Source organism: Acanthochromis polyacanthus, chromosome 5 (assembly GCF_021347895.1).
Source record: "Acanthochromis polyacanthus isolate Apoly-LR-REF ecotype Palm Island chromosome 5, KAUST_Apoly_ChrSc, whole genome shotgun sequence".
Taxonomy (NCBI): Eukaryota; Metazoa; Chordata; class Actinopteri; family Pomacentridae; genus Acanthochromis; species Acanthochromis polyacanthus.
Genome location: NC_067117.1, coordinates 15,654,550 through 15,667,845, shown reverse-complemented (window position 1 = coordinate 15,667,845; position 13,296 = coordinate 15,654,550). Strand labels below are relative to the sequence as shown.

Below are 13,296 nucleotides of genomic sequence, written 5' to 3'. Positions count from 1 at the left end.
TATGGATGCTTAGCTTCACAATCCAGAAGCCCAACACCTCCGTCCTGCAGGGAGGAGGAGGGGGAGGAACGAGTCCCTGCTGCACGTTTAACTACACACTTCATGTGACCAAAGTTTCCCCTTCTGGTCAGAGCGGCCTCCTGGGTGACATGAACTTGTTCAGCAGCATATCTCGGCGGTAGAAGGGGATGGATGGCTGGAAGAAGGGATGGCGCAAACACCTGCTCACATGCAACTTCAAGCTGTCACATACAGTTAGGCTCAGGCGACTGAGCGCGTCTCCCCACCGCTCAATGCAAACGTGCTGCGGATTTGGCGGCCAACAAAGAGCCCGGGCCTCTGCTGCCTGTCTGGACTGAGCTTATGCACATCTCTCTGACACACACGCACGCACGCACGCACGCACGCACACGACGAGGGGGCTCGAGCCACGGGCCGGCCACGCGCGGAGCTGCAGCGCGTCACCAGGAGTCGGTCGGAGGAGGAGCTTCACTGCGGAGGTTAAAACCCGGAGCCCCGCACACTGACCCGCACACACCAAGGACCAGGCCGGCAGCACGGAGCTCCAGCTCTGCTTGATGGACTGAAGAGACCAAACTGTGATCCGTGGAGGAAAAAAAGAAAAAAAAATCACCGGTCAAACTTCTCCAGACTGTCCCGGGACGCGTCAGCACCGGTATGTCTCAATTCTACTGGGTTCTGAGCGCATGCGTGCCAATCAGTTTATTATCCATTTTGAATGCTTGTTTGTTTAATATTTGATAGGCAGACCTGATTTCTGGTACAACACACACAGGCACTGCATATATTTAATGAAAAATGTGTAAAGGATGTTTAAACTATCCTTCAGTGGGGGGTGGGGGTGGGGTGCTCAAGCACGAAATTCGTGGAGAGACATGAGTATTGGTACCTTTGAAAATGTCTATTTCAATTCAATCTGAGCCCTCTGTTAGGCGACTGATCTGGGGGATGTCGATCTTTCATTTAATCCCATGGTCGCTGCTTCATCCACGGAGTAAATCCTGCCATGCCCCAGATTGAAGTCCTGACAGTGACTTTATCTTGGCGGGGCATTACCAGTTCACAAGTTGACCGGGATTACCCAGAGAGGTGGGGGGAAGAAGACGGGCAGAACATATAATGCTTATATAAAGAAAAAAGAAGAAGATAAAAAAGAAGAAGAAACAAATAAGCATCACAGTGTTCATGATAAATGTAATAAAGACGCGTTTTGTGCCAAATGGAGGCACCTGTGGCGTGTCAGGACGGAACTGTCCGGTGCTGAAAGCGTTTACAGTTTGCTGACAGGCACAGGTCACAAAATAATTAGGGTATTACTGCTGTTTTTAACTACTGAATGAATGCTTGTACTAAATGGCTACAATTTAGTTCATTTATAGAGCAGGCATTTACAAAAGTGTGATCATGAACTCCCTTTATTTCACCTCTTCTTTAACTCACCAGACATGTAAAAGACGATCTCAAAATTTGCTTTGTATTATTGTAACTATTATTTTGATTAAAAAGTAAATAACAATTTCCATCAAACTGAATGTCCCACATGACATAAATGCTCCTGTTTCACTAACTCCTTGATATTCTTTTGGTCTAGTCATATAAAAACATCATGAATCTTAAATACTGCCTGCCAACTTTGTGTGGTCTTTAATTGAATAAAACAACCAAATTAAAGGAGAACAGTGGCATTGTTGGTAGTAATTCGGTTGTCATCATCAAACACTAGTACTAAGACCTTAATATCAAGTAAGAAAAGATACGCTGGCTTATGACCAGTTACCTGATTATTTCCAGGGTTTTACATCAATGTAAAGCTGACATTTTGATTTGCTAGATAATCTTAATATCATTACACATTGACTAGACTGCATCCCTTCTACACAACTTCAAGCAGAAGTGGGCTAAAGACCTGCAAATTACAAACAAAGGCCGTCGATTAAAACTGTGAAGGTGCAGAGGTATTGTCAGTAAAATGTAGCTGCAAAAGTATTCAATATGCAGAACTGACCGTATTTTAGTCATCCTAGATGATTACTAGTAATATTTCAACATGGATGTTGTTATTTTATGCAGCACATTTTATTGAACATGGGCAAGTTGGAGAGGTTGTTTCAGTAAAATAAAATAAAATAAAAATACACAACATTTTAATATCTCATATGTTTCTATGGAGTGTAAAGTATCACAAAAATGGAAATACAATGCACAGTGCTCACCATCACTGTTCTTCCTCTGTGGTTGTAAGTGCAGTAATGATTGAAGAAAAGGTTTTGTTTGAGACAAAACCTGCATAATCTGATTATGGCAAGAAGCTGGCAATCATTCACTTAGACTATTACAATGCTGTACAGAGTTTAGCCATTACAAAGACTGGGTACGTTTCCACAAAAATATGAAACCAAGTTAAGCTCTAGCGAGATACGCAGCATGATATTTTTCATAATGTCCAGAGCAATAACAAAATGCAGAGATCACAAACGGCAGTAAAGACAGATTAACAATAGGAAGGATTTACTGTTCTGATTGAAGCGCTGAAAGTATATTATGCAGTAAGTAGTAGTTTTATTGTTATCTCAGCTGTATGCAGCTCAGTGTCGCTTCAGGATCACAGTGCTTCATGGAACAAAACAGCAATACACAAGACTGCACAGAACTAAGAGCTGAACATGGTGATATTAAGTGCATTTGTGCAAAGATGTATCACCGTTAAAACTGGACAAGAGGTACAACGAAGGACCGTGCAGCACCGACTAGTACACAGGCCTAGTGTGAAGTAATTCTAGTGTGCAAAAGATATAAAAGTATTATAGTAAAATGCTGTAATTGTAAACACAACATGCTATGACACTGTGTATTCATTATGATAAAGACAGTGAGAGTTTGTTTATGATGTTTTAGCAATGTTTTAGTGCTAATAAATGCAAAAGAAGAGAGAGGGGAGGTGAGGGGTGGAGAGGAAGGGGGGGATAACAGACTAGGCTCTAGATATTTAGAGGTCTGACAGCACAGTTTGGCTCGAGTACTTCAGTATGTTTTACCAGATGTCAGAAGATTGAGAAGTTTGTGTGAGGAATACATGGGGTCATCTGAAATCATGGTAGTTTTCCAGGTGTAAAAGACTCCAGCAGTGCCAACATTTTTATTCTAAAATGAAGGTATAATCTGTAAACCTGTCAACAGCACATGCGTGATAAAGAGTGTTTTTGTTGTCTTGTTTTCTCGTTCAGACTACCATGATGATTAAGCCCTATGTGAGACAAGGGGAGGGAGAGGAGGTCATCAGCCCTCTGCAGTGGATGGATGGAGACATGAGTTCACCCGATGGAGACACTTCCATCCCATCACACCGCTACAGAGCAGGAGGAGTGACCCAGCAGACCAGGGAAATGGGCAGCGAGGATGCAGAGGAAGACGAGGAGGAAATAGAGGAAGGACAGGAGGATGAAAATGAGTCCAAACGTAGAGGCCCTAAGAAAAAGCGGATGACCAAGGCCCGGCAGGAGCGTTTCCGTGCGCGCCGTGTTAAAGCCAATGCCAGGGAGCGCTCGCGTATGCACGGCCTAAACGATGCACTGGAGAACCTGCGCAGCATCATGCCCTGCCACTCCAAAACACAGAAACTATCCAAGATCGAGACACTTCGACTGGCTCGCAACTACATCTGCGCTCTGTCCGAGGCTCTGGAGGGGGGGCTGTCCACGGAGAGCAGGGCTTTCATGGAGACGCTGTGTAAAGGCCTGTCACAGCCCACCACCAACCTGGTGGCTGGCTGCTTACAGCTGGGACCGACTCCTGGAGCTGGGATGAGGCCTGAAGACAGACATGGAGTGCATCCTCCACCTGCTCCTCTGGGAGGGATGGTGAGCTACTCCTCTCCAGGCCTGCCAAGCCCTCCATACGGTACTTTTGATTCGGCTCACCTGCTTCACCTGAGGGCCATGAAAGGAGGACCGTACGAGAATCACTCGCCAAATGAGTACAATGCTGGAGGAGTGGGAACCCCTCCGTACGACGGCCCCCCAACTCCCCCTCTGAGCATCAGCAGTAACCTGGTGCCCAAACAGGAGCCTTCACCCCACTACCCACCACCTCACCACTACTCCCCCTCCCCTGTTGATCAGGTCCTGTATCAGACTCAGACCGGCTATGACGTACACTTAGAGGGGCCATATGACTCGTATCATCCACCACACATGCCCCCCCGACAGATAACCTCCGTCTACAGAGACTAAGAAGGATCGGAATAGTCAGTTCAGCCTCAAACCATCAATAAAACCTGAATGACTGAGGCCAGCCTTTGATCCGTCCTGAACACTGAGTGATGTCTTGTGGATCAATCTCCCTCAGTAGACAGACTGCCAGTAGAAGAACTGTAGAATTTCTGTTCTTTTTTTAAACATGCGTGGTGCATTTGCACAGTAGATTAGCACTGCTCAACACTGTTAATATTAGAGAATACTTGACTTAAACCAATAATTTTTCTTCAAAACTGATGAACCAAATGATTAAAGGATCTTGCAGGTCCTATCCAGGAAATGTTACTTTGACCATTTTTAACAGGGAGCCCTGGTCCTGTAAGACAAGCACTTCTAATTTAGCTTTGGCAACATCAGATATTCTTCATAAAGTATTTTTTATTTATTCATTAATTTAATACAGTCTATTTGTAGTTTGGTCTGATGTGTCAATGTGACGGTTTTCCTTTTGTATATATTTGTAGTCAGAGCATCTCTTTGTTTACTCTTTAGACCAATAGTTAATCTCTTATCTTTCTTTTGTGTCCAGCTTCCTTTTGTTGTATTGCATCTAATATTTTGCACTCAAAACACACTCAGAGGTAGATCTGTGAGCACAATGTAGCTGATCTGTTGTGGGAGTTGAGAGAAGAGACGAATGTGTTTCAATTTATGGAAAAATTTAAACCAAGTGAAAAATAATTGAGGAGTTTACATGAGGGATGATGGCAAAGAAGCAAAAAATAATATTTCTCAGGTTAACATTGTGAAAACTTTGCATTGGATATGATGTTTTATTTGTAGTTTTTGATTTTTCTTTCTTTTGGAAAATTGATGTTATTAAAATTTTTCAAAAATTCAATCAAGTCAGTGTTTGTGTTTACTTTTTGAGATAGATAGATAGATAGATAGATAGATAGATAGATAGATAGATAGATTTCATCAGTTCTGCACCACAATCAGCAGTGATCCTGTTTACTCGCTACTTTGTTTCTCATTTTTCTCTCCGGATCTCAGTGGTTTAGCTGCACTAATCCCTGTGCCGTAGTTTAACGAGGGGCGGACCTGTGAGGCAGGATTGTAAGATAAAGATTTATGATTAACGTGGCTGCCCGTCTGTGCAGACTTCCTTCTTCACTGACACTGGGTCGACATAATCCCACCCTGACATCTCAGTTCACAACTAAACATTCACATATGTAATAAATACATGTTTGTACATGTGTGCTGCTGACCCTTCATATACACACACTGACATTGAAGAAGAGACATAATCAGAACACCTAATCCATATCTATGACTTCATGCTTTTGCTGTAAGCATCTACAGATCAGTGAGCAATGGAGAATCATTGAGCTTGAAATCTAAGGACATGTGGAAAATGAATAAGGATAAACAGATAATACACAGATCTGTTCTTAGAGCAGCCACTTCTGTTAGCTCATCGTCCTTGCTGGTCAGTCCAAAGGCCACCCACTGAGAGGTCAGTTGGAGGGGTCACAAGGTCACAGTGGGTCATGGCTCGCTGGTGGGAATGGTCTGAAAGAATCATGGTCACCAGTTGCATCAACACTTCAGTGGTCATCGTCAGTGTTCAGCTCTCCGTTCAGAGCAGAGAGTGGTAAGTATGACGTTAGAGGTTACATTATGGATGAAACTCTCATAATCCTGATAAACACGCTGATGAACAGCCCCCGCTTGACCTACGCTCAGAGGAACACTGTATATCGCTTTGTTTTCACTAGGATTAGTATAAGCCTGTATGTGTGTTTGTGAAGCATTTGCGCTACTAACTTTGCAAAAGGGGAAGAAACAACAAAAACAGGGCGTCTCTCTGGTTTGCGGGAGACACAGACAGGACATCTGACACTGAACATGCTGGGTAATCCCTGTTTATCCATATGATAAATGGTGCACTTGATAGACCAGTGTCTTTGTAAGTAAAAAAAAAGGGGGCACTTCTGCGGCCATGACAAAGAAAGTGCTGCATCCACCCTCTTTGACCCATGACCCTTCAGATGCTTAATCTCAATGACACACTTTCAAAGATAAAAGCAGAACTTCTTATAAATGCCTTATTTCACTGGTCTGTCATTTTTCAGTAACTCCATGATTTCGAATGAATTAACTGTGATACGGTTATATGACAAACAAAAAGAAACTATTAAAAGCCCAAATTACTGAGATTAACTGCTTGGGAGTAAGTCTAGTAGAATATTTCTCTACAGTTATGTCCTTCACATTCAACATTTTCACTATCAACTGATTCATAAATCAATATCAACTTGGGCTAAATGTAGTTGTGGCATTTTACAGCCTGAATTTTATTTGCAGCTATACAAATTATAAAGTGTGTCTGATACATGCATGCTTCTGTTTGTGCAGTGTGTGTGTGTCTGTGAAAGTGCACACATCGTGCGTGTATGATGGCTGTGTTATTTGGGATAAAACAGCATTAAGCAGCTGATCAGAGCTCAGTGTCTGAATGGTTGCATTAATTCACTAATCCTGAGCAGAGAGGGGCAGTCAGCTCCTCATCTCCTGAGCTGCACGACACGATGATGAAGCTACGCAGCAACGGCAGAGCATCTGATGCGCCGAAAAATGTATCCGAATTCATCGGAAATTCAAGGAGGAAGCAGCATCTTGTTATGTATTTGCCTGCTGCTTTGGCTACCATGAGATGCATTTCTTAGAGGTAAAGTTTGAAACTAAAAGGGAAGAACTGCACTGCCATCAAGTGGTGGAAGTGTTTTGCTTAAATCAAATCATCGGTTGGATGAGAGAAGAGAATTTGTCCACTAGGTGTCAACATTAGACAACCTGCTGGAACTGTGGCACCAAAATGAAACCTTCTGAAAATACTGTAGTGGAAACAGAGTGGAACAACCCTTTACTGCTTGGTTTTTCTGCAGATAAGGAGCAACAGAGACTCAGTCATTTGGGAATTCTCACAGTCTTCACATTGTGCAAACAAAATATTTGTTAGTATTGTGTCACATATTTGCAGCATGATGACTGTGGAGGCAGAGACAGAACAAAACAGGCAACATTTGGTGAGATCTCGCCTGTTATACACAGCATGCCAGCAGAGTGAGTGAGGAGTGGGAATAGAATTAACCTATTTACATGTAAACTGGTTGATGGAGTGTTTGGATCAGAATAATCAGGCTAATGAAGATACCTGGGGACTCCGCTCTGTCAGAAATCTGCATGCTGTCCTCTCCATCCAGCAAGCGATCATATCAGACTCTGTAATTATTTACTGTGAAAGGACATGAAAAAGGATTAATCAAGGCAATCTGACTGATTAAATCTTCAAAGGCAGAACTGAAGTGCAAGGGCTAATAGGGAAGAGGGATGTAGTCGGTGCTTTTATCCTTGAGGTGGAAAAATGAATGAACAAAAACAGACAGTGCTCTCCAGGACTGCTGGCACACTGGGGTTGGAAGGAAAGATCAGGAAAAAACAATGCAGGAAAAAACAAGACAACTGGCACAGCTAGAAAGAAACGTGTTATTTGGGTTGACTGTTATTGTTTGATAAACCCCTATTTGATATTATGCAATAATCCCTTCACAGATATTTAGGCAAATTATGTGTTCTAATGATGCAGATGTAGGTGGGTGCTAAATGTAGCACCAAACACAAAATTGCATTAGCTACATAATAAAGGAAAGCCTTCAGCCTGCAAGTTAATTGAAAGTTTTGGTCAAAGGGCACAGTCAGCAGCAGAGACATTAACTGACAGCTCTGTCAAATATATTGATTTATTTTTTGTTGGAGAATGAAAGGAAGAGAAAAAATAAACAGGCAGTCTCATTGGTGGAAATGCATTTAATTATGTTTTGTACTTGAGGCAATGGGAGTTTCGTATTTTCATTGTCTTCATACACTTCTATATTTCAGAATGAAGTATTGTACAGTATTTATCTGACAGGACTTAATATATGAAGCATATGAGGGCACTACAGAGCACAGATGGGTGACAAATGAAAGAATAAACCTGAACCCTACAGTGGGGGGCTCTGGCTGCTCTGTTAAGGTGTTGGGGGCATTTTGCTGACATTGTTTGGGCTTGTTTCCCCCCTTAAAGGGATGAGTCACTGCAAACCAAGTTGTCCTGAGTGATCATCTTTATCCTGTGATGAAACATTTCTAGGAGTGGGTACTTCCAGGATGACAATGCCTCCATCCAAGGAGCACAAGGGGTCACTGGATGGTTTAATGAGAATGAAAATGATGTGACTCATACGTTGCGGCCTTCGCAGTCACCAGATCTGAACCCAACTGAACGCCTGTGTTAGATTTTGGACCAGCATGATAGACAGTGTTCTCTACAGTATCAGCAAAATTTTAAACGAGTGAATATCATTTGAAAGAATGATGTGATACATGATGTGATTTTAGAAGACTAACTTGTGCAGTAGTGAAGTTTATCCACTCAGTTCTGACTGGCTAGAATAAAACGGTGCTTACATGTTAATGATGTATAGGGAGCATTATTTTTGATTACTGCTCATAGTACCTCTGTATTCTTCCCTAAATTTTGTACTTGAATGGATTAGTTTGACTTGGAATGGAGCATTTTTACAATAACATTTTCATGAATATATGTGAATATTTCCTACATCAATGCAAAATTAGTTTGAAAAGAAGCTCCACTAGGTGCTAGGCAAGTGAACTCAGGCAGCAAGTTGCATGACAAAAGTCAAACATCTGAGATTCATTCCTTTATTTTTGTCAAATAAAAACTAAAAAATAGATATAACATAACAGATTTTGATAAAGAAGACCCCAGGAAAACAGATTTTTCTTGAGTATTTGCATACAAATCAATTGTCAGTTATGGACTTAGTAAATGTCAGAATTTATGGACAGTATACTTTTGTATTTTAATGACTTATTGACCTTCTAAAGAAATCATTGAGCAGCTTGTCTTCTACGATCTCCCTCCGATGACAGAAACAGAAACATAAATCATTGTAACTATCAAAGACCATTTGCCAACTTATACAACACATGAGGTGAACAGAGATTTTAAAAAACTGTCCAGCAGTGGTTTAGTTTGCAGGTGAGGGATTTTTTTTACGTCAGCCCAAACTGCTCCACATATCAAGGAGAGTGGAGATGTACATAAACATTGATGAGCCACATATAGATCAGAGGGAGAGGGGAATGCATCGCCCTGCATTACTCTGCAGGATGTAACGGTGAGCGCTTTTGTAAAAAAAAAATTTATGGCGGCGAGAGAGAACGGTGAAGAGGCAGGAGAGAGAGAGAGTGTGTGCTTCTGTTGCTCCCAATGTGAGGACATGAAACTGTTTATGTGGTCACTTTTATGAGAAGTTCACCTCCCAGATGTGAACAAAAGCAACTAAATCATTAAATTACAGTATGAGTAGTTGGTTTAAGGTTAGAATGAGGGTGAGGATGAGGCAGGTGGTGGTTATGGTTGGGGTAAGTCACCAGGAAATGTCGTAATGCCCTCTGCAGTGATGGTAACAGGACTTTGTGTGTGTGTGTGTGTGTGTGTGTGTGTGTGTGTGTGTGTGTGTGTGTGTGTGTGTGTGTGTGTGTGTGTGTGTGTGTGTGTGTGTGTGTGTGTGTGTAACTGTATCTCCTGATGAAATGTGCTTACTGCTCCAGTTTGCTGTCCTTCCTCACTGTCCCTTAACCTAACCCCTAAATGGCATGCTGCCAGACGGTGTTAGTGCGTCTGTTTTTGTGTGCGTGTGTGTCTGGTTTATGCAAATGAAATAAAAGTGAAGCTGTGTGCCTTAAATTAAACTGGGATATGAGTTTACTTGGGCACATCCCTAGAAATGTCACAAAGGGACTCTGCCAAGCCTGACAGGACGGCGCTGTTACTGCTTTTACAGCTCGCATTAAACACTTGGCGTTTTAAAACAGCCTGACTCATTTACACAAGTGCACTTTGCACACTTGAGTGTCATTAAACTCTTCATATTGCTTTGATAGACTGCCCTTAACTGCACATTTATTCTCCATATCCTGCAAATGACTTGTAATGCACCAGGCAGAATAGAGGTCAGGCCGTTTAGCATATCAGAATTAGACTGACATTTACTCGACATTGCGCCATGCGTCAATCTCACCTCAGCCCCTGCCTCCTGCTCATCCATTTAATACCGCCCTACCTCTTCAAAATGACACTTGCAAGCACATTTAGGATATCCGATCTGAATCTACACCTTAACTGGCAGCGGGGAGGAATCAACATGCTCGCACACAAGAGACTTGCAGTATCATGTTTGTAAATTTTGTGTGTCTGTGTTCATCTCGCTGCCATCCACATTTAATTTCATCACCTCAGCTATCCCGGCACTTCACTTTGGATGTTCCTCCGGGTGACAAATTGAACTGCGTAATGGGTTGACTGAGGGGTTGGGAGTGTTTTGGATTTGCGGTGGATCAGCATTTTAAAGGAGGCCACCTACTGTAAAATTTACCTCCTGATGCTTGATGCTTTGGGATGTCAGGAGGGGGAAAAAAACGCAAGCAAAGCTGCACAAGCAGAGAAGATTAGTGCTTCCTCATTAACGCTACACCCTCGTTACTGTAGCCAAATTAAAGCACATGATTAACAGCGTAAAGATCTGTTTGATCACCTGGTTAATGTCTGGAGGGACGTATGGCAGCCCAGAGAGAAGACCTCATTAGCAGGAAATAAAAACATAAAATGACAGAGCTTTATGGCGACTGTTATGAGCGGGCAATAAATGCAAAACCTCTCATTTAAAGCTATATTTTTATATTATCAATGGATCAAAACCCAGGACAAAATGTGGCAGAAGAAGCTTGAAGTGATGACCCCGCAGAGAATTATCACCCAGCTCTGCAGTTCATCACAGCTTTAAGGAGCGTTTGAGCATCTTTCGGCTAAATGTCTGTGATTTTACAGCCCACAACTTTACTGTGATTAGTCACTTTCACCGCCCTTATCAAAATTATTTTCAGCAGCAGCAGGCAGAGATTTTCAGCCTAAGAGCTCTGAAAAAAAACACAGCTAGCTACTCAGGAGTTGGTAAAGACTGCCAGTGTAAGACTTTTATTTATCTGAGGGACAGAAACACGAATCCAAATGATCGGATGGATTAATATGTTTGTATCTGTAAATTATGTGTGAATATCGCTGCTTACAAAAAGCAAAAGGTTAATGCAGGATTAAGACTGTACTATGTGTCGAATGAAAATGTAATGGTTTTCTTGAATCTGTTCATGAATTAAAGTAAGATGAAGGGCTGGTTGCTGACTGTCTCACCATTTAACAATTACGATAATTCAATTGACTAATACATGGCTACATGACTAATACATGTGATTCTGAATTTTTGTTGAATTTGTACCACGGCAAAAGAAATTTTAGGATATTAAAAGAGAGTTACCTTGCTACAAACAAATGTATACGGTGTCTCGCTTTGTCTCGCTTTGTATTAGAGTAAAGACACTTTTCAATGTGATTGTTTTCTGTAATCTGTAAATTGTAACACGTCCTTTCAACTGCAAATGTTTTGTTTATTGTTTTTTTTAATCTTGAGCATCTGAAGATTTTTACTTTGCCAAGGAACGCAGCAGAGTTATATGACGATTGGCATACGTTTGTGAATCCGTCTGTACACAACATTACTAAACAGTATAACGGATTTGGATGAAACTTTCAGGGAAAGTCAGAAATGACACAAGAACCACCTCATTGGATTTTGGCAGTGATGCAGCTTATAGTCTGGATCTAGGGATTTGTTAAAGATTTCCCATTGTGAGATAGCGGCATGGAGTCACTGTAACCATGACAACAAGTGAATGCCACGTCAGCTGCATGCTGATGATCACATCCTCCATTGCAGATTTATCAGTCGGAAATGATACAAGGAACAATTGACTAACTTGTGGGGGGTGTTTCTGAGCCCCATCAAACTGCCCGCTACATATTTAGGTCACGTGATTCAGTTCGTACACATGCATTACACATGCCTGGGCTCAGCGCAATGCTATTTTTATGAAAGACTTCATCTGTCATCAATGATACAAAGAATGAGCAGCCTTGGTGGAATACTGTGGTCTCTTAGTGCTTTTCTTGTTTTGGACTTTTTATTGGCTCTGCCACCAGATTTTAAGAAGCTGGTACACAGCAAAAAACAAAAAGATTCACCCGCCGCTAACAGACTTGTTTGATAAGAGTTTCAATGTGAGTGATGTTAATTTATAGGTCGTCTCGCATAGACAGACCATTCTACAATACAGAGTCTGGCTGCACCTCATAATTCCATCAGAGAGCGAATTGTTTATGCTTCTTTAAACCAATCACAATCGTATTGGGCGGAGCTAAACCGAGAATGCAGCAATCGTATTCCCTCAAAATAGTGATGAGGAAAGTGTTGATGTTGACATTTTTAATGTGACAGGTTGCTGCCTCGAGGTTGCTGTTGTCTCCCAAAGTGAATGGGATTTTGAAAATGGTAACATGTAGACAACAGAAGAGAAGGAGAAAGCCACACGAAACATATGGTTAATGGCAGGTTTTTACCTGAGTGCTACATCTGAGGACTAATTTAAAGGAAAGGTCCCACGCTGTTTTTATCGCTTAATGATGACACATTTCCAAAATCAAGAAACAAAAGACAGATTAAGAGTAAGTGTTCGCATTAAGGATTATGAAATTCCACAGTTTTAGGAGCACATGATTCAAACTGATTATCAGAGCGATAGGGCATGAAGGTGATGAGAGACCTGTTGTATTTCAGCACTGGTCTGGGTTATAATGGAAGTAAATTATACTTGGCTCACTATTTATTAGAGCTACCGACCAATTAGCATATGAGAGGCAGAAAGCTGTTGGGCAAATCTATTTGTGTGGAAACCTATTTCCAGATCAAACAAATCCAAAAAATACACAACATATCTGCCTGTAAGCCATCTGTCTTATCCACCAATCATATTGCCCTTTGCTTCACCGTGTCAACATTTTCTTTCAAGTTTCAGTGATTTGCCACCTCCTCCTCCTCCTCAACAACACACACTC

The 13,296-nt window shown here is 41.8% G+C and overlaps 1 protein-coding gene across 1 annotated transcript; it reads left to right on the top strand.

Annotated features, from left to right (window-relative positions):
* Window positions 1-504: 504 nt before the first annotated feature.
* Window positions 505-5,115, top strand: LOC110949155 (neurogenic differentiation factor 4-like). The gene is made up of 2 exons (XM_022191049.2): window positions 505-676; window positions 3,246-5,115. Exon 2 carries the CDS (start codon window positions 3,252-3,254, stop codon window positions 4,248-4,250), a length of 999 nt encoding a protein of 332 aa, XP_022046741.1. The 5' UTR covers window positions 505-676; window positions 3,246-3,251; the 3' UTR covers window positions 4,251-5,115.
* The last annotated feature ends 8,181 nt before the right edge of the window (window positions 5,116-13,296 follow it).